Source organism: Marmota flaviventris, chromosome 1 (assembly GCF_047511675.1).
Source record: "Marmota flaviventris isolate mMarFla1 chromosome 1, mMarFla1.hap1, whole genome shotgun sequence".
In the NCBI taxonomy this organism is placed as follows: Eukaryota; Metazoa; Chordata; class Mammalia; order Rodentia; family Sciuridae; genus Marmota; species Marmota flaviventris.
In genome coordinates this window covers 50507060-50530063 of record NC_092498.1, presented here as the reverse complement: position 1 = coordinate 50530063, position 23004 = coordinate 50507060, and the positions used below count along the sequence as shown (strand labels likewise).

The 23004-nt window shown below is 33.8% G+C and overlaps 1 protein-coding gene across 1 annotated transcript in view; it reads left to right on the top strand.

The window, feature by feature from the left end:
* Window positions 1–21907, top strand: part of Wasl (WASP like actin nucleation promoting factor) — a 71957-nt gene extending 50050 nt beyond the window's left edge. Inside the window, exons 9-11 of the mRNA XM_027926520.2 lie at window positions 11606–12126; window positions 14643–14751; window positions 19148–21907. Coding sequence (XP_027782321.1) covers window positions 11606–12126; window positions 14643–14751; window positions 19148–19209 — 692 coding nt within the window. The 3' untranslated portion in view covers window positions 19210–21907. The remainder of the gene's footprint in view (window positions 1–11605; window positions 12127–14642; window positions 14752–19147) is intronic.
* Window positions 21908–23004: the final 1097 nt, after the last annotated feature.

The window sequence follows — 23004 nt, the reverse complement described above, 5'->3', positions numbered from 1 at the left end:
AAATTCTGTCAGTTTTTAAAAATAAATCCTGGGCATAACACCACTGTTCTTTTAAAATGCTCTTGGTCAGTCATGGTTACTGCTAGTGTACAAATGATGGAAGTTCTTGACAACCCTCATGTGTTCCTCAGCATTCTTTCTTCACTATTACTACCCACCTTGCCATACATTCTGATAATGCTCAGAATCTCTCAGCCTTTTGGATTTTTAAGTTTATAAAGTAACTGTTGACATTACTTGACCATACCCATGGCTTCTCTTTCACCTGAATACCTATAACTAAAAGTGGATCATATGAACTAGATTGGGTTTGAGTTTTTTGTTTGTTTGTTTGTTTTTTTGTTACTGCTTTTCTTTTTTTTTTATCCGCTTCAGAAACACTGAATTAGGCAAGGCATTTTCTTGATTTAATTTACAAATTTAATTTAATTTACAAAAATGTCATAGGAATTAAGAAAAATGCTTTGGGAATAAAATGAAATACATTTTTTTTTATTATTATATGCAAGAACCTGACTTTCAATCTGGAAACTTATAGAAACCAAAGATTGATTTTATGTAAGACAGGTTTTTTACTTTTTAAAGGAAGAGTAAAAAGGCAAATTTACAATTTATTACCATCTTTTCTAAGTAGAGTATATAATTGTAAGTTAATATTCAAAGATATGAAAAAAAGTCTTGAAAATATGCTTTGTAAAACCTGTTTACTCAAGTCTCCTTGACACTTTATTTGTAAAATTATATAATCAGATTTATAAAAATAAATAGACATGTGACTTCCAGTGTATCTCTTTGAGTATGTATAATCATTTGAAGTCCATTAACTCATAATAATCTGTTCTATAGGTCCACCACAATGGAGTGGTATGTATGTGGAATATTATTTGACCTAGCATTCTAAATTATGCATGATATGCTGTGTTGATTTTTATTGGAGCTTGAGTTTATATATCCTGTCTCCAAATATAACTTCCAGTGAGATTTTCTGCCCTATACTCAAACTAACGTGTAGATGCTAAAATAAAATTTTATTTCTATATGAGTTGGAGCTTATGCTTTGTGTATAATTTAATTTTATTGAAGTTTTATATGAAAAAAACCCTCTTGCCCAAGTACCTCTGTTGTTTTTGTTACTAATAATTATATTGATTATTTTGTGACTGTTTTTCACACATAACATTTTTTCAATATCCTGTATAAAATAAATTACATTTTATATTAACTTGGGTCAGTGAGGGAGAACTAAACATAAATAAACACAGTTTTACAAATTCCCTCTAAGGGACTTGTCAGCATTTCCATAAATTTTAATTTGCATTAACTAAAATTTTTCAGTTTGTATTTTCTTGGTCTGAGTGCATGAAATTTGATCTTTAATATTTTCCGAACTCTGTTACTGTATATAAGTTACATAATTTTTAAATTATAGCTCTATTTTGTTCTTTTATTAAAGAATTACTTATACATAGCAATTGGGTTCATTTTGAGAAGGTCATACATGTGTATGACTTTGATTTGATTTTCTCCATAACCAGTTCTGGTTCCCATACCTTTTCCTCCACTGCTCCCTCCCCCTGCTGCCTGCTGCAGTCCTCTCATCTCTGCTTTCAGTGGGGCCATTAGTTCAAAAACCAGATGAGGGGTGATGGGGGATGAAGAAAAGACAGACAGACACATAGAAAAAGTTGGGGCCAGGTAGGCAGCCAAATTCTGGTGGATATCATACAAATGTAGTTAACAGAGTTTACTCTTTGGTCAGATTACAGTGCTGAAGTCCTCAAAGATTTTTAAGGAAAAGAAAAATTATATGTATGAGATCATTCCATTTTTCTCCCTGTGCCATAGTGTTAGGGAGGAATTTGTTAAGAAAGCAAGATAGTAGTGTGTGAAAAGGAGATAAGATAACCAGCCATAGTGGCTTGAGTTTTAAAATGATGCTTTTTTCCTTTGGTCTTAAACCAGTTTCTGCAGTTTAGATGCAAGCCTAAGAGAGAGAAACATCTAGCAGAAGCTAAGAAAACATAGTCTTAAGCATTGCAACATAGGATCCAAAGAAAGGGATCTCTAGTTGTCTCATGTTTTACACCCATCTATAAACTTGTGCTCCTCACCTTTGTTGGGGTACCGTGGCCTCAGGAGTGTCCCCTCATCTGACCATTGAAGTTCTTCTGTGTCCGGTCCCTATTTGGGCACCAACTCCCTGGGCCTCTCACGTCTGGGCCATTAATTCAGAAGCTGGACCAGGTGTGATGGGGATTGGAGAAAAGACAAATAGACACACAAAGAGCAAAAGGTGGGGCCAAGTGGAACACTGCTCTCTGATGAAGAAATAGTGATCTAGGGCAAGCTCAGCACATTTATTATTTAATGTTTCATCAGAAGGTTATTTGTGGGAAAGTTTCAGCAAAGCAGGCAATCTGAAGGTCACAGTACTGGTGAGACATTAGGGTCATCTTATTATGCTCAGAATTCTATATCTCTGGATTTGGTGACTGAGCTCAAGGCCTCCACTGGTAAGAGCTACAAGCCTTTGCATGTAACCTCCTCTGCTGGTGTTACCATTGCAACTGGGCCATCTTGACCTGCACCTTCGCACAAAAAGTTCCTAGTGCATTGCAGCCATGAGGGAGTCAGATCATGATTCAAATCATCACCACTCTCCACATCCTACTCTACTGGTCATTCTTCTCTACTGGTCATCCTTCTGTACTGGTCTTCCTTTCACTTGTTATTCATTTTTGATTGGTGCTGTGTAAATACACATAAAGGAGGAATTCCCTCTGGTATGCTTATATATGCATATAGCATGATTTTGTTAAATTTATTTCACATTTTCTCCCCTTTCCCATTGTTCCTTCCTCCCTCTCAATCCCTTTCTTCTACTCCTGATCTTCCATATATCTTTATGATATCCGATTCCCTACCTTTTTTCCCCTTATCTTCCTCTGAAAGAAAACATTCAACTCTTCTTTCTGACTCTGGCTTGAATATTTCACTTAGCATGTTGTTTTCCACTTACAGCCATTTGTTAGCAAATGCCATAATTTCATTCTTCTTTATGACTGAGTAAAACTTCATTGTAAATATATATACACCACTGTTTCTTAATCCATTTATCTTTTGATGAGCATCTAGGCTGGTTCCATAATTTGGCTTTGTGAATTATGCTGCTATAAACATTTGAGGTGGCTGTCTCACCATATATACTGATTTTAGTTCTTTTTAATAAATATTAAGGAGTGGAATAGCTGGGTCATGTCGTGGTTTCATTCCTGTTTTTTTGTAGCATCTCCATACTGCTTTCCAGAATAGTTATACTAATTAGCAATCCCACCAACAATATATGAGTATATCTTTTTCTCCACACCCTCACCAACATTTATTATTATTATATATTCTTGATAATTGCCATTATGACTGGAGTGAGATGAAATCTTTGGGTAGTTTTGATTACATTTACCTGATTACTAGAGATGTTGAGCATTTTTTCATATATTTGTTGACCGTTTGTATTTCTTCTTTTGAGAAATATCTTTTTATTTATGTCACTTTTTTGAGTTCTTTATATATTTTAGATATTAATCCCCTGTCAAAGGAGTAGGTGGCAAAGATTCTCTCTCATTCTGTAGGCTCTATATTCACATTATTAATTCTTTCCTTTCTGTTCAGGAATTTTAGGGATATTATTAAGGAAGTTGGAGTCTGCATTGATAGGATAGACTATTGACCCTGTGTTTTCTTTAAGCTGTTGCAAAGTTTCTGGTCTAATTCGTAAGTTTTTGATCCACTTTGATTTGATTTTGTTTAAGGTGAGAGGTAGGGATCTAGTTTCATTTAGGTACATATGTATATTCAGTTTTCATAGCCCATTTGTTAAAAAGGCTATCTTTACTCCAACATGTATTTTTGGCACCTTTGTCAAGTATCACATGTCTGTAAGTATGTGTGTTTGTTTCTGTGTCTTCTGTACTATTCCGTTGGACTTCATTTCTGTTTTGTTGCCAATACTGTGTTTGTTTTGTTTTGTTTTTTAACTATAACTCTGTAGTATAATTGATCAGGTGTTGTGATGCCTCTAACTGACCTTGCTCAGGATTGCTTTGGTTATTCTGGGTCTCTTTATTCTTCCAAATGAATTTTAGGCCTTTTTTTTTTTTTTAGTTTTTGTGAAGAATGTCATAGGTATTTTGATGAGAATTGCATTGAAACTGTTTATTACTTTTAGTAGTATGGCCATTTTGACAATATTAATTCTGTCTATCTAGGAACATAGGAGGTCTTTCCATTTTCTAAGGTCATCTTTAATTTCTTTCTTTGTTCTATAATTTTCATTGTAGTGATCTTTGGCTTCCTTGGTTATATTAATTATCATGTAGTTTATTTTGAGGGATAGTTTTCATTTTTTTCTCAGCAGAATCACTGTTGGAGTATATGAAAGCTGTTCATTTATGAATGTTGATACTGTATCCTTCTACTTTGCTGAATTCATTTCAGCTCTAGAAATTTTCTGGTGGGTTTTTTTTTATTCATTTTTGGATTTTCTAAATATAAAATCATTATCAGTAAATAGTGATAGTTTGACTTCTTTTTCTATTTGTATTTCTTTAATTTCCTCCTTTTACATGATTGCTCTGGCTAGAGTTTCAAAAAATTATATTGAATAAAAGTGGTGAGAGAGACATTCTTGTTCCTAATTTTGAAGGAAATGTTTTCAGTTTTTCTGCATTCTGAATGATGATGGCTTTGGCTTGTTATATAAAGCTTTTATAATGTTGAGACAAGTTCTTTTTACCCATAGTTTCTCCAGTTTTAACACAAATGGTTGCTATATTTTATCAAAGGTCTTTTCTGCATCTACTGAGATGATCATGATTTTTGTCCTTAATTCTGTTTATGTGGTGATTTTACATTTATTGATTTGCCTACATTAAACCAACCTTTGCATACTTAGGAGGAGAACCACTTGATCGTGGTGTATTATCTTCTTGATGTGTTTTTGGATGCAGTTTGCCAATATATTTTTTTAAGATTTTTTTTAGTTGTAGATGGACACAGTATCTTTATTTTTATTTATTTATTTTTATGTGGTGCTGAGGATTAAACCCAGGACCTGACACATGCGAGGCAAGAGCTCTACCATTGAGCTACAACCTCAGCCCTTGCCAATATATTATTAAGGATTTTGGAGAATGTATTCCCCATTCCTCTTTTATTACACATTTTGTAATTAATTTATTCTTACTTTCTCTGTGTTTATTAGGGATGTTGGTCTGTAGTTTTCTTTTCTTGGTGTGTCTTTGTCTGGTTTTGGTATGAGGGTTATACTGATTCTATAGAATGTATTTGGAAGTGTTCCCTCCCTTTCAATTTCATGCAATAATTTCAGAAAGACTGGTGTGTGTTCTTCCTTAAAGGTATGGTAGAACTCAGTTGAGAATTTATCTGGTCCTGGCCTGTTATTCTGACTCCGTAGAATGTACTTGGAAATGTTCCCTCCCTTTAAATTTTGTGGAATAATTTGAGAAAGACTAGTTCCTTAAAGGTATGGTAGGAACTCAGTTGAGAATTCATCAGGTCCCAGCCTAGTCTTTGTTAGAAAGCTTATAATTGCAGTTTCAATTTAATTACTGGATATTAGTCTGTTTAGGTTTTCTGTATCTTACTGGTTCAATTATTCTGTGTTGATTTTCATTGGACAGGTGGCGTGTGTCTAGAAATTTGTCATTGTCTTCAAAAGAGTCTTATCTCCTTTTTCATGTCTTATTTTGTTTATTGAGTCTTTTCTATATATTTTGGCTAGTTTGGCTAAGGGTTATCAATCTTATTTATCTTTTCTTTTTTAAATTTTTTTTGAGAGAGAGAGAATTTTAATATTTATTTTTTTTAATTTTCGGCGGACACAACATCTTTGTTTGTATGTGGTGCTGAGGATCGAACCCAGGCCACACGCATGCCAGGCAAGCACGCTACTGCTTGAGCCACATCTCCAGCCCCTCTTATTTATCTTTTCAAAGAACTAAATCTTTATTGCATTGATCCTTTATATTTTTTTAATTTTCAATTTCATTATTTCCTGAGTTCTACTGATTTTGTAATTAATTTATTCTTACTTTCTCAATGACTTGAAGTGGAACATAGTCTTAAGTATGTATTTAGGACCTAGTTTTTTTCTTTTCTTTTTTTTTTTTTTGGACATAGGCACTCAGTGCTATAAATTTTACTCTTAAAACCCCTTTCATATTGTCTCAGAGATTTTGATATGTTGTTATCTATAAGAATTTCTTGATTGCTTCTCTCATTTTTCTGTGATCCATTCTTCATTTAAAAGAATATTGTTCAATCTCTATATGTTTACATTTTTTTATTATTTTTCTTGCTATTGATTTCTAGTTTCATTCCATTATGATCTTATAGGATGCATGACATTATATCAGTGTTTTTGTATTTACCCTAACTTACATTGTGACCCTAAAATGTGGTCTGTTTTGAAAAGGGTTCCATGAGTTGCTGAGAAGAAAGTAAATTCAGTAGTTTTCGCATGAAATATTGGGATGAAATATTCTATAGATGTCTTACTAGGTCTAGTTGATTTATAGTGTTATTTAGGTTGAAGATATCTTTATTGATCTTGTGCTTGGATCTCCTGTCTATTGGTGATAAAAGTGTATGGAAATCACCCCATATTATTGTTTGGGGTCTGTCTGGAACCTTGGGACATATAGATTTACTATTGTTATATCTTGTTGGATCATTCCCTTATCAGTTATGTAGTGGCTTTTTTGTTCTCTTCTGTTTAATTTTTGCTTCAAATCTGTTTCGTCAAATATGAGAACAGCTATTCCCTTCTTGTTTTAAGGCTCCATTTGCATGGAATATTTTTTCCATCCTTTTACTTTCTGCCTGTGAATGTTTTTTCCAATGAATCTTGCAAACAGCACAAGTTGGACCTTGGTTTTTGATCCACTCTGCTAATTGGGGAATTGAAACTATCTACATTCCATGTTATTATTTATATGTTTGTACTTTTCTAACATTTTGGCTTATTTGCTATATTTTATTCTGTATTGATTTTCATTTAGTTGGTGGTTGCTCTAGTGATCTTCATCCGTTTGAGAGCTTTGGGGTTGGTTTTGGGGTTCTGCTGTGCTCAGTTTATCTTTGCATATTCTTTCTAATGATTGCCCAATAGTCATAAATTCTTTTAGTTTTTCTTCCTCATGGAAAGTTTTCATTCTTTCATTGATTTTGAAGATAGCTTTGCCGAATATAGCAATCTTGAGTAGCATTGTTTTCTTTTAGAGCTTGGAATATCTCATTCCAGACCTTCTTGACATTAGGATCTGAGTTGAAGAGTCAGAGGTAACCCTTATTGGTTTACCTGTAAATGTGGCCTTACAATTTTCTCTTGTAGCTTTTAATAGTCTTTCCTTATTTTCTTTCTTAGATAATTTGGTTATGATGGGTCTTATATGCCTGTTGTAGTTGGATGTCTCATTTCTAATATGGGGAAATTTTTCTATTACTATCTGATTGAAAATGTTCTTAATGCTATTATCCTGTATCTTCATGTTCTCTTCTATTTCAGTGACTCTCAGATTTGTTCTCTTGATGCAGTTCCAGAGTTCTTGTATATTATGATCATGATCTTTTATTCTTTTTCCTTTATTGCACACTGAGTGTTCAAGTTCATATACCCTGTCTCAAGGCCTGAAGTTCTGTTTTCTGTGCAATCTAATCTGTTTGTGATGCCTTCAAGTGAATTGCTTATTTGATTCATTGTGTCTTTTATCTCAGGAGTTCTGATTTATTTCTTTTCATTATCTCTTTATTGAAATGGTCTTTTATCTCATATGTTTGCTTTCTTAATTTATTACTTAGATCTTTGATTTTTTTGAACTTTTAATAATAAGTTTTTTATACTCTTTCACAGGAATATCATCTGCTTCATATCTGTAGGATTGTTTGTTGGGGGATGGTAAATTTTGGGGAGCGATTTGTTTGCCTGTTTCCTCATGTTTTCAGAGGTCTGGGACTTGTGCATCAATTGAGATGTATTCCCCATTCCTCTTTTATACACATGTCCTTTTGTGTATAGTTAATTGTTTTGTTATGGGACTTCTCTCTTATTTTGATGTATAAGTAAATATTCAGGAGTAGGATCTAAGGTCCCTCTCTGTTTGTTGGTGCCTGCTTGTTGGTTTGGGGGTTTTGTTTCCTATGTTCTATGTGTTGAAATATTGTTGAGGCTCAAGTAGGGCTAGATCGTGTGTGGGGTAAGATTTGCTGTTACTTGGCTAAGTTGTGAGTATTGCTCAGCAGCAGGATCTCTATTCTATAACCTTAATGTCCCACTCACTTTCCAGGCTCTTTTAGGGAAAGCAGGGAGCCAGGAATAGCAATAAATGTTAGCAACAGATGCACAGCCTTAAGAAAAATGTCCAATGTCTATTTTGGCATCTATAACACTTCCACCTATATAGGAATTATGAGGTCAGCATTTAACATCACTACCAACCAAAAAAAAAAACCATTTACTCGATCAAGTATTGAACAACAGATTTACTATATCATCCACTATATTAATAACCATAGCAATAATAATGGGGTAATAATTACATAAATTATTTAATTTTTTAAAATTCTCTTAATGGGATTACGGTTTCTTAAGGGAATATAAAGTAGGATGACGAGAAAGTTTGAAATGAACCGAGGAGAGGCAGGAGATAGGTAGCAGATGATGGCTATAAAGAATAAGGAGTTTAAAAAAAAAAAAAAACCTAAAAGTAATAAAAAAATGAGAAAAAGGAGGAAAGAGAAATGGGAATTTTGACTATTAGTGGGAGAAAAGAGTGAAGAAGAGGCAACAAGAGGACAAAGCCAACGTACTAACAAACAAATGTTAAGATCAAAAACAATTCAAACCCACATATAGTTTGTTATACCCCATCTAAGTCAAACTAAAGCTAACTAATAAACTGGTGAAACTGAAAACAACTAAAACGAGAGCAAAATTATATGAATACATATGTATTTTTTTGAAACCTGTTGGCAAATAAGTTAAAAATTAAAAAGTGGAATACTGGAATAAATGAGAGAAAAAGGTTAAATACTCTTAATGAGAAATAAAGGACTTATTTCCACTGGGTCCATTGAGATCAGCCTCCCTCTTTCCCACAGGTCCCCCACCCTCACTCCCCGAAAGCCAGGTATTTTTTTATTTTGTTTTGCTCTGCTGTGCTGTCCTTTGTCTCTACCTGCACTCCGCCTTCCTGCAGCAGCTGTGGTTGCCACCAGCCAGACTGGTGTGTCTCAAGTATTGGCTAGAGCATTATCTACCAGTACTTTAATATTGACCTGAAATAATGTTTACTTATTTTTTTAGTATTAGGTTCCCACCAAGACAAAGTTGTTTTGTTTTGTTTTGTTCTGTTCTGTTCTGTTGGTAAGCTCAATCTTGTCTTCCTTTAGCTTTGAATGGAACCATTTTCATTTTTTATTACTTTTGTTTGATGCTTTGTACTTATTTCTTTTTAAAAAATTCAAAAATACCATTGTTATTTTAATTCTGGTATTTGTGGTGACTTAGAGTTGAAAATCTTGACCAGAGTTTTCTCATAGTGGTGTGTTTCTCATAGTGATGTATAGGGGCATGTGTGTGTGCGTGCGCGTGCAGATCTGGCTAACTGCATACCATAAGTTCTTTTCTTCTCCTATTTTATTTCTTTCATAGTTTTTACCTTCAGACATGGCATTTTTTGCAGTTTCCATTTTGTGTAGACATAAGGCAGACTAAAAGTTTGCTTTTAGTTTGCAAGGTAATAGAAATGCTGAACTTTTTCTACATGCAGATACGATACAGCTGATGATTGACTCATAAATCAAGACTCTCCTTTCTGAGTGTTGAATTAGTGTCTGTCTGAGTTTGTATTAGCCAAATCCCAAATTATCCCAATAAATGTACCCCATACAGACAGGTTCAAAAGAAATTTAATTCATGGTTCTTGGTAAAATCATGAAAAATAATTATTTAATGCCTTTCATAATAAAATAGTCCAATCCTTTTCCTCTTAAGTAAGGGAGGAGTAAATTATACTAGTTCTAAATATTGTTGCTATTTGAAATGTAAACCTGATTAAATGAAATTTTGTATCTTCTTGAAAGGATTTGATACACTCTTATTCAGGGAATAGCCATTTCATTCATATATATATATATATATATATATATATAAATTTCCTCCCCTTTTTGCCATTTGATTGAAAATGTTAGAAAACTACTCTGCTTCTAGCAAGCTTTTAAGTCTCCTTGCTTTTGGTCCAATTAGATGGAATGTTGGGTGAATCTTAGCTGTATCTTCTAGACCTCTAGTACACCTTAAGTGTAAATCGTAGGAGTGTCCCACTGTGATGGTCTGAATTTAGGTTAACTCTCCTGCTCCCGGTTATGTATATTTGAAGGTTTTTATGCCAAGAGACAATACCCATGTGAGTTTGGTCCTTTCCATACATGTCATTCAATGTTTATGATTATATTTGATTTCAGATTTCTAAAGCATCTCCCCATGATTGTCCCAAATGAAATCAGAAGATACTATTTATTCTCTGTAAAGTGAGGGTTTTTTCCCTTTCTGTTATCATTGTATTACTGAGCATCTAAGCTTATAATTAAGATAGGTATTTATAACTGAATTTGGTTGGATAGGAAGTTTCCTTAATACCACATTATACTTTGTATTAGTAAATACAAATGACTATTATGAATTCTAACATTTCTATACTCCTAAAAATAATTTTTCAAACCAGTCTTTAAATTAATGGGAAAATGATGAAGTACATTATTATATTTATTGGTGTATGTTGATGGCAACATCATGTCTCCAGAAATGTAGTAAAATAAAATCTAACACTTAGGTTTTATTCACATTCTCCAATATAGTCTGATATCATTGTACTTTCAAATTTGTTTTCTTAATATCTTAACATTGTCACTTAAGTAGAAGAGTGTAAATATCATTACTATCAAAATAGTGATAACTTTTAATTAATGACTTTACTTTTACAATTTATAGGATTTCTCATTTAATTTGTTTATCACTTTTTGTTTCCTAAGTATGTAATCGAATATTTTGACTGAGCAACCAGTCTCCCTTCTTTCCATTGCTAGAATTGCTAGAATTTCTTTTGGAAATAATAGGACATTATACCATAAAATATAAATCCATATAAATTAGACAACAAAGGATTACCTTTTAAAGGAAAAGCATTATATTTGTATCTTAGCTCAGATTAGTATTAATAAATTCTAATTGACTATGATAAACTATAAAATTTGAATCTGAACTACTTTTTAAAAAACATAAATGTAATTGATTCTTTAAAAAGGGAACAGTTATTTGTTAATTTTAATTAAAATATAAAAGTGCTTATTAAGCAAACTTTGATTTCATTGTTATTTCTGTTATTATAAAGTAGAAAAATGTTTATTCTTAACCTTCAAAACTGGTACTGATTTCTAAAAACTGAATTCTGGTGTTTTCACTGATATTTTTCAAGAAACAACAGGAAAATGATCTTGATTTTTTTTGTTTTTTGTTTTTTTATTTCAGCACCACCACCTCCACCACCATCACGGGGAGGACCACCACCACCTCCTCCCCCTCCACATAGCTCAGGCCCTCCTCCTCCTCCTGCCAGGGGAAGAGGTGCTCCTCCCCCACCACCTTCAAGAGCTCCCACAGCTGCACCTCCACCACCACCTCCTTCCAGGCCAGGTGTGGCCGTCCCTCCACCACCACCAAATAGGGTGTATCCTCCTCCACCTCCAGCCCTTCCCTCTTCAGCACCTTCTGGGCCTCCACCACCACCTCCACCTCTATCAGTGGTAGGATCAGTGACAGCACCCCCACCACCTCCACCTCCGCCTCCACCAGGGCCACCACCTCCCCCTGGCCTCCCTTCTGATGGGGACCATCAAGTTCCAACTCCTGCAGGAAACAAAGCAGCCCTTTTAGATCAAATCAGAGAGGGTGCTCAGCTAAAAAAAGTGGAACAGAACAGTCGACCAGTGTCCTGCTCTGGAAGGGATGCGCTTTTAGACCAGATACGACAGGGTATTCAACTGAAATCTGTAAGTAATATGCTCTTTCATTTTAGATCATTGATCAGAATGGAATTTTAAAGTAATCTATAAGATATCTTTGAAAAGTTTGTTAATCTTTTTTCTCTTGCTATAATTTATAATTTTTTAATTTTTTATTTATTTTAATTAGTTATACATGACAGTAGAATGCACTTATATACTTTGATATATCATATACATAGATGGTATATAATTTCTCATTTTTCTGAGTATACATATTATAGAATATAATTTATAATTTTTAATCTTATAGATTTTTAAATATTTTTAGATACAATGAAATGCACAAATTTTTGATTTAGATAATAAGTTCCTATAGCTCTATAACCCATACTTCTACATAAAATGTAGAACATTCTGTATCCCAGAAAGTTACCTTATGCCTCTTACCAGCTAGTTGCTCCCAAAACATTCACTGATGTAATTGCCTATTCTTTTTTTTTTTTTTTTTGGGTGCCGGGGATTGAACTCAGGGGCACTTGATCACTGAGCCACATCCCCAGCTCTATTTTGTATTTTACTTAGAAACAGAGTCTCGCTTTTGCTGAGGCTGGCTTTGAACTCGGGATCCTCCTGCCTCAGCCTCTGGAACCACTGGAATTACAGGAGTGTGCCACCACACCCTGCTTATTGCCTATTCTAAAATTTACTATAAATGGAATCTTATAGTATGTTTACAGTTCATTGTTCTATATTTTATTTTTAAATAAAAGATACTTTTAAAAGAATCATTATTAAAGTAAGGGAAATTTAAAATACCAATTGCAATTACCAATTGTAATCACCTTGGTAAATCCAAACTAGTAACTTTATGAAAACTAAATCATATTCGAATGATTCCATGTTTTAGACTAGTAAAGAATCAGGTGCCACCAAAAAAAAAAAAAAAAAAATTGAAAGAGTTCTAATAGAATTTCTGACACTGAAGGCTGATAACTTTTGGACAAGATGATCATCATTTAATCCTTTAGATCATTTAATCTTTTAGAGGTTGACAAACTTTTTTGATAACAGACCAGATTATAAGTATTTAGACTTATAGGCCATATGGTCTTTTGTTAATTTTTTTTTTTTTTAGAGAGAAAATTTTAATATTTATTTTTTAGTTTTCGGCGGACACAACATCTTTGTTTGTATGTGGTGCTGAGGATCGAACCCGGGCCGCATGCATGCCAGGCGGGCGCGCTAGCGCTTGAGCCACATCCCCAGCCCTGGTCTTTTTGTTATAAGCACCCAAATCTGCTGCTGTACCATAAAAGCTGCTATATATAGTACATAAATAAAAGAATGGACTTGGTGTGGTATAAAGCTTTATTTTTAGACTCTAATGGCAGTGTTGCACTCCTATTTAGTCTTCTCTGATTTATATTACCTGATCATTAAAGAGTGGTTCTGGCTGCTGTTAAGAGCCTCATGCAGAAATACCAAACTCTAAAACTTGAGATTTTCTGTTTGTGGACTGCTATACTAGTAATAGTATTACATACAACAGCTAAACTTAAGTACTTATGAATTAATCTGTATCTTATGGAGAGCTAAATGGAATTTTTTTTTAAGAGAACACAGCGATATTTAGCCCAGAAAGAAAAGTAGTTAGTAGAAGAGTTACCAAAAAACCAAATGAAAAATTTGTCTTAATAAAGTTATTAAGACAATTTTCTTGGAAAATATTTTTCTTTGGAAAATTTTATTCCTTGGAAAAGGATTTAAAATTTCAAATAAATAAAAATGTTTAAAAACTTGTGTGATTATTTAGTTATAGCTATGCTATTTCATCTTTTTTGTTTTTGTTTTGTGGTACTGGGGATTGAACCAAGGCCTTGTGCATGTGAGTAAGCACTCTATCAACTGAGCTATATCCCCAGCCCTATTTAATCTTTTTACCAATATTATAACAATGGGTAATGGAAGTTCAGAGACAGAATTAATAAAATTAATATGTAAAAATATATTTGTCTCATTTTAGTACTTAGAGAAGTACTTTCTAAATTGTAAATTTTTTCCATTACATTTTTTTCCTCTTTTTTTAATATGAATGTGGAAATAGGGATAATTTTGCAGGGACTGGTTTCTGAATAAATGAATTTTTAATCAAAATCTTTAGTTTTTTCTTTTGTATCATTTTATTTCCTGAATATAGTTTGGAGGAAATGGAAGTAATTTCTACTAGGGATAGTTAGTTATTTGCCATGTGAGACAGGTACAGTTTCAGAACTTCTAAATACTGCCCAGGTTTATAAAATAATGTCCTTTAATAATAGTTTTGAAGTTTTATCATATAAGATTCTTGTGTGCTGGAATGTGCAGAAATTATTATTCACTTTTGGGGGGAATATTCAGTTTTTTTCTTCTTAATTTAGCTAATCCTGACTGGGCTTGAAATTTTGATTGCTTGCTTTTTAATTTTTCAAGATAAAGAGGTGATACTAAGAAAGTAAGACATTCTGAAGACAGATTCTTTGCTAAGGATTTACAGTTGAATCTTTCTAATTTTGTATTCCAAGGTGTCTGATGGCCAAGAATCTGCACCACCAACACCTGCACCCACTTCAGGAATTGTGGGTGCATTGATGGAAGTAATGCAGAAAAGGAGCAAAGCCATTCATTCTTCAGGTAGCTTGCATATGTTTGTGTGTATGTGTGTGAGAGAGAATTTTATTGCTTAAAATTCTGCTGTTTTTATTTTTATAACTGTCTTTGTTAGCTTTTTCTCTGCTAATGAGTAATTAACTGATTTATTGCCCCTGTAATTAGTCTATCTTAAAATTTACAGATGCTAGCACACCACAACCATAGCTGTAAAGTGGGAAAACTTTGGAAAAGTGGTAATTGTATTTCCTATACTGAGAAATACTAATAGAATCTGATTGCCAAGCAGCCTCTAGACAAAGCTTGTGATTTCTAGATCTCATTCCTGTTATATTCTATTGACAGAAGAAATTCAGAAGGTTTCTCTGGTTTCAGAGGATTAGAAAATTAGGAATATTCTATAGATTGTGGGGTTTGTTAAAGAATACTTTTTTGACACATGCCTGTAATCTCAGTTACTTGAGAGAATGAGGCAGGGGGACTGAAAGTTTGAGGCCAGCCTGGGCAGGTTAGTGAGAACCGAGAGCTGGGGATATAGCTAAGTGATAGAGCACCCCCGGGTTCAATCCTCAATAAGTACTCCCCCCAAACAAGCATATTTTTATCATTTTAATTTTCTTATTTGTTACATGGAGAGAATTCACATATCAAATGATTGATGGTGAGAATTAAATAATATGTAACCAACAGATTACCTAGCTCATAATAGGTGCTCAGTAAATCTTACTTTCCTTTTCTTTGTTTCTCTATAAGGAGATAGATATCTTAAGATCCTTGAGCAACGTTATACAAATTACAAAGACAAAAAAGACTAATTATTCCATAAATATTTGTGAAGGAGTAATATTAAAATTATAACAAAACAGTAAAAATCCTTGCCTTCATGAAATAAGCTTTCTTGTGAGAGAGACCAAAAAATATACAAAACAAATTAGAAAATATAAAGCAGAAAAGGGCAAGGGAGTTATAGGCTGTAGGAGGGAGGTTCATTTTGGAATAGAACGATAGTCCCAACTTAGGTGACATTTATGGAAAAACCTGGAAGGAGTAAAACATGTTAAAAAAAAAAAAAAGCAATATCTGGGAAAAGCATCAGATGGAAAGAACAGCAGGTGCAGAGTACCTGAGGCTGTGGAACAATAAGGTCCATATGTTGGGAGCAAGAGAGAGAGAATAGTAAGGAATGAAACAGGGGACCATTAGTAATGCTTTGAAGACCATTGATTTTTATTCTGAACTCGATGGGAAGCCACTATAGGAATGACAGTGATCCATGCAAGAGATGATAGAGGTTTGAACTAGATTTCTTGTACTAATCAGAAATGGTTGGTTTTATTTTGAATGCATAGATCACTGGAGTTACTGATAGGTCAGAAGTGAGCAGCTTAAAAGGTGGAATTTCTTTAACAGAAGAGCAAGTTTAAGGGGAAAGATTAGGAATTTGGCTTTGGTACATACTGTATTTGAGATACCTATTCAGAATTCAAATTTAAGTGTTGATTTGGTTATATGTCTAGGATTCACGGACAAGGTCTTATTAATATTTGCATGTCAATAAGCTGTACATAGATACGTATTATTGAAGATTATGGAACTGGTTGAGATTAGCAAAGTGGATGTGGAAAAGAAAAGGTCTAGCTGGGCACTGTGGCACCCGCTTATAATCCCAGTGACACAGGAGGCTGAGGCAGGGAGATCGCAAGTTTGAAACTAGGCTCAAAAGGGCTTACGATGTGGCTCAGTGGTAAAGTGTCCCTGAGTTCAGTTACCCAGGATTTAATTAATTAATTAATTAATTAACAAATAAACAAAGAGAAAGAAGAAAAAGTCTAATAATAATAAGGTCTGAGGACTACAGAATGTAGCATTTAGAAGTCAGGTGAAACAAATGTTTGAAGGAGGACAGGATAATCATCTGGGTCAAATGGTATTCTGGCCAAATTAGAAAAGAAAATATAAAAGATAACTTCATGTATGGAAGATGCTCAAGAAAAATTTTGATAGCTGCCAGTGTCAAAGAGATAAATTAAAGGTTCACATTTGATCAGATGGGGCAAATGGTAGGTTGCTATAAAATAGATGATGATGAGAATGCATTTTTTTTCTTTTGATGTCTCTGGGTTTTGCTAAATACTTCCCTATAGTGATTTAAAAAAAAAAAAGACATTTTTTAATAGTCATGCAAGTTATAATGAACTTATCGTGGTTCATATATGAATGTATAACATACTTTGTGTATTTGAACCCTTTTCATTTTACTATTATTTCTGTGCTAGTACCAGAAGATAGAATTACTAGCTATTTCCTCCTTTTCACCAAGGAGGAGCAGTTGGTGATAATTTTACCTTTGGTCACTCTCGATGCTAGCATAGTTAGGTGTACTTGATGCTTTTATCCAGGTGAAGTTCTTTTTTTTTTGGATATCAGGGATTAAACCCAGGAACACTTAACCACTGAAACACATCACCAGGCCTTTTTTCTATTTTATTTAGAGACAGAGTATCACTGAGTTGCTTAGTGCCTCACTTTTGCCGAGGCTGGCTTTAACTTGTGATCCTCCTGCCTCAGCCTCCCAAGCCACTGGGATAACAGGCACGTGCCACTGCACCCAGCTTATCCAGGTAGTTTTGAAGCATAACTAGCAAAAACTTTGGATAGCACATTATTTCTATTGCTAGAAAAGTAAACAGAAGTTGTAATATGTAGTCAGTTGAACTGTTTTGCAAGTGTATTCTGTAACAATTTAGAGCTGACTTTTAGACTTAAATAACTAATAGCTATTATTGTTAAGAATAATAATAACTCATAGTATTATTATAATAAAAGAAATAACTTAGTTTGGAACCAAGAAAATATATCTTTGCTTCTCTCTGGCTTTTGTTAATTTCCAAGTTCTAATACTAGAGCTGAAGTATTTCTTTATAGGACCTTTTAAAATATCTGTTTTATAGTGGGGGAAATAAAAGAAAAAGACAGATCTGTACATCTAGCACACATATATGTCACATACTTCTTTTTCTTATTTTCTATTATTACCAAGTGAAAGTGTTTGGGTCCTGTCTTACATTGCCAACTTGGCTTGCAGGGGTTATATGGGATATGTACTTCAAAGGTTAGTAATTATGACAAGCTGATAAAAATATAGAAGTGTGCTCTCAGAAATTGACAACATCTACATATTCGTTCATTCAAGAAATCTAGTTGAGCAGCTCCTCTGAAGCACTGTTTTCTCGTATTAAGGATACAATAATGAAAAGACAGGCAGACTCCCTGATTTCATAGAGCTTGTATTCTAGTGTGAAGGCCATGAACCTAAAGACATGTAAGAATATCAGACAGGAATGTTGTAGGAAAGTAAAACAGGAAAGATACTTACTGATTGTGGAGAAGGGTTATACTTTACAGAGGATAGTCAGAAAACCCCTCCAAGAAGGTGGGGTTTTAGTGAGTCCTCAAAGATGAGAAGACTCAGGCAGACAGAAAGCAAGGATAAAGTTGGCATGTTTGAGTCACAGAAAGAAGGCATCTTACTAGAAATAGTGAATCAAAGGAGATGGCATTATGAGAAAGGCTTGGAGAACACTGAGAAATGATGACTGGGAAATCATGTAGGGATTTTTAGAATTGAGGTCACATCAGATTTTATTCAGAGCAGTGCTTGGCCACAGGAGGCCTCTAGGGGGTAGCAACATGAGATTTTTTTTTTTAATTCAGAATGTAAATAGTGTCACTCCCTTTGCTCTGATGCAAATGGACTAAACAATCTAAGCAAGATACAGTGATGGTATGGGAGTGTGGTGGGAAGGAGTAAACTGGGTTGGATGGTGAAAAAAAAAAAAGAGGAATCATTAATAATTTCTGGGCTCTTGACCTAATTACCTGAGAGAATTGATATCATTAATTGAGATGAAACTGACTAGAGCAGAGATGGAGAAGCAGGCTGGGGAGAGGAAAAAACTTCACAAGTTTTAAATTTGAGAATCCACATGAAGAGTATAAGAAGGCAGTTGGATTCTTGATTTATAAGTCTGAAATTCAGAAAAACCAAACCAAATGTAATATAACACATTAATATTAAGCACACTGGATAGGCTGGGATGGGGAGTACTGAGTGGTGAGGCTCTCTTGCTTCACACGAGTGAGGTCCTCAGTTCTATCCCTACTACAGGGAGAGAGGGAAAAATCACAGGTTGAAATTTGTTTCATAGATACCAAGGTGGAACCCAAATCTTGGAAGTTCTGTTCTAATCCTTGGTTTAACTATCACACTCTTTGGATGTATTTCATTAAATTTTAAACTATCTTATTAATTAGATTTCTCCAAGAATTAAATGGATTATGTTTTCAGAGGTCAAGTATTTGGAGAACTCAAGAATTATGTAACATTTATATTTTCATTGTCTTGATGATTTTCTTCTAGATGAAGATGAAGATGAAGATGATGAAGAAGATTTTGAGGATGATGATGAATGGGAAGACTGATCTATATATTATATATATATATATTTTTAAGGTGAAATACTAAACACTACTTTCTGTCTATGGATTCTGTAAAATTATCATGTAAATGTTCTACCAATTTGCTGTATATTTTTGTTGCCTTTTTTGCTTTTTTTTTTTTTTAATTAATCTGTGCAATACCTCATTTAATCTGTAAAGGTTTGTCATAATCCTCTACAAAGCTACTCCCTGTTACTGTGTACAAGTTTACACCAGGATGCTCACTTGATTTGTGAATATATTTCATTCCATCAACAAGGGAGTTTAAATACTATATGTGAGACTGACAAAAACCTTAATGTAATTTAGTTATAATGCCAGAAGGAAAACACTATTTTCATACCCTACTTTTTCTGTACCTAAATTTTCTTATTAAAATCTATTATAGCACTACATTCTTTTTTAAGTGATGTAAACCTTAGTTTCTTTAGCCCCTTCATTTTTAATACAATGCTACATATGAATGTTGAAGTTGATACCTTGCACAGTTCTCTAGACATCACTACACTGATGCCATTTTTCAAATTTTAGCAATATGCTCTGTATGACATCTCTACAAAGATCCCAGTAGGCGAAATCAATTATGCCTCTTACAGCAGCATTGCTGTTACTGGCACAGTAGTGGTGTTTGCAGGCTGGAACCACAGGGAACCCTTCCTTCCATACCTGTACTTGATTGCGGTTATGTTTATGCTGTAACAAATGTGACAGGCTTTTTGGCAAAACTCTTAAAAAAATATTTTTGGTATTATTCTGAAAAATTATTTAAGTTGGAGTTTAGAGGCTTTGGGGTAGTTTTATTCTTCATGAACCATAATGGTCATTCTGTTTTTCAGTTTGTATAGATTGAGGTCTTCAAAAATACCAACCATAAATATCAAATTAATTGGCAAAGGTATGTACTGTAATGCTGAACCTAACATACTGTATATTTTTCTTTTGATAATTTCCCAAGGTTTTTGTCAAATGTCAAGTGAAGGGTTACATTTTTCTTAAAAGATTGATGGTCCAAATGTCAATTTTCTTGAAACACATAACTGATTCTGATTTAATAGTTTTTTTAAAAAAATAAAACCTTACAACCTGCACATTTGTTTATGCATACTAAATGGTGTGTTAAAATTAGGGTGTCCTTCCCTCTTTACAATACACTAATTCACCTAAAGATGGTCATTCATATTTATAGTGCTAATTATTATATCTACCTACTTTGAATTTTAGGTAGAAAATTATCTGATTTAAATACAGACATATTTTCTCACATTGAGTCATATGCAGAATGTAGTTCCAAATGTATTTCATTACTATAGTCACGATACCCAACTAAAAATTATTCTATCTAGAATCGTTTCGACCAAAATCTAGTATTGGCATGATCTTGACAGGCTGGACCTGCAAGATGTGGCTTGAATTTTAACCAGTTTATCACATAATCTCTAGTGATCATGCATCTAGTTATCATAAAAATAATTTAAGAGGTTTAGTTGATGAAAGCAGTAAGTGGTGCAGTAAAATAGTTAAGTTATTCAAAGAATGTTACCTTCCTTGCAAGAGTAATTTAAGCACATGGGAAAGATTCTAGATTTTTGTTTCTTGTAAAAACAGCGCCCTTTGCTGCTAGAAACCTTTTCTGCTTACTATCATTTTTATTGTGGCTTTAGCTCAGTGAGTCTGGTGTGGATAAGGTTGGACAGCTACTAACCAATAAAATCAAAATTTTGTGCAAATATTAACTAGGACATTATAATTATTTTAAATAAATAACATTAAGTCTGGTGCAGTGGCTCATACCTATAATCCCAATGACTTGGAAAGCTGAGGCAGGAGGATTACAAGTTTGAGACCAGCAACTTAGCAAGACCCTGTCTCAAAATAGAAAGGTCTGGGATGTAGCTCAGTGTTAAAGCACTGCTGAATTCAATCCTCCAGTTCTGGAAAAATACATTTCATTAAACATGTCTTTTCTATGACATTATAAAAAATGTTTTAAGTGGCCTAGAAATGTAAGGTAATGCCAATTTAAGGTGTTTCTTAACTTTTGGCCAAGGAATTCAGGATTTTCTATCTAACTTTGGTATGATAAGTATTTATCAGGAGCTTCTCTGAGCAGAGGATATCAATTCTCAGAGTTGGAAACATACATAAAAGATGGGTATATAATTTGCCAAAGGCAATTGAGTTTGTTCTTTTTTCTTAAGGAGAAAAAGACTTTTTTGTTGTGATTGCACAAAGTCTAAGTTTCTATTGGTTGAAACACAATAGCTGTGGAGTTCAGTCCAGGCATGAAAACTACATCTTCTTTACTGAGTAAGATAAAGTTTGCATGTTTCAGTCCTCCACCGTTCTGCACTGTGGGCAGCACTATACCTGTGCATTGTCTGAAAGCCTCCCATATATACTCCAGCGAAATGATTGTCTGGTAGCCTTCGCATTTAACAAACTAGCATGAGGCTTTTTATATCTAAATGCTATGTGATAGACAATTTCAGCTAGCCACATATTGTATGTATGCGATTCATAAAAATTTTCAATCATTCATTTCCATTTATCAACTGAAATTTTGTTTAGTATGTGATTTTTTTTTTTTTTTTTTTTTGAATTGTATAGTGAATAGGATGTTGCACTGGTGGCAATTCATCATGGAGCATAATAAAATTAATTTGGCCCAAATAGCATAAAATGGTGTGTTTTTATTTGTTGATTAAAAGACTAAACTAGGTAACAAAATCCTTAAACTGTGGAGAAGACCAAAGCATATTCAACAACAAATGATGGTGGTTGAAGTTTTTAGCAGACTTCATGCCTGAGAGTTGGAGTGTGCCATTAAATAAACATGGTGAGCAAGAAACTGTTACACCCTGTTCTGTTGGGAAACATGACAGCTGCTCAGTAGTTCCCCTGGAAGCCAGTGAGTGCTGTGGAACACAGGGCATTCACATCACAAGGTCACACTGTTTGGAACTCTTCCGCATACCAAAAATGTTAAAAGTTTTCTAAATTAGAATGATATTGAAGTTTACTGGTAGTTTCAGTAAACGCCAAATACAGCAGTTCATGTGAGCCATAAATAGTTTTCAATAAAAACAGTATCAAAGATGGTGTTCTTTTTTAAACAGGAAATTCAGTTTTTGATAAATAGAATTTTTCTGTTCCACTGACTCTGGCATAAGTGGGTGTCTGAAGATTAAACTGAGTTATGGAATCCAGAGTGTAGGTTGCTACAGAATGCCTTTCAAGAGCTTCAGCCAAAGTTAACAAATATTTCAAGAATAGTATGTTCTATTAAAAAGTTTTCTGGGGCTGGGGTTGTGGCTCAATGGCAGAACCCTTGAGGCACTGGGTTGGATCCTCAGCACCACATTAAAACAAAGATATTGTGTCCATGTATAACTAAAAAAAATTAAAAAATAAAGTTGTTTCTGATGTACGAATGTGAGCCATTAAGAATGTATTAAACAAACTTAAAAGAATTTTTAAAGAGAAAAGTGCCTCAGAATTGTCCTGTCACATCATATTTATCTAATCAACAGATTGTGAAATGACTGCTTTAGGAATGGAGCTCCTCAAGGACAAGAACAGTGATAAGGCCTATTTATAGTGCAACAAAAAATCCTTTGTGGAAAAGTTGATGAATTTTACCTTGCACTTTTTTTTTAATTGACACTCTCCCATCTTGCCTTTTAAATACAGCATTCTCTCATAATCTTTCCGTCATTTATTTGTGGATTTTATTTTAACTCTTGTTTTTATGGAAATTATTAGGAAAAGAAGAAGATG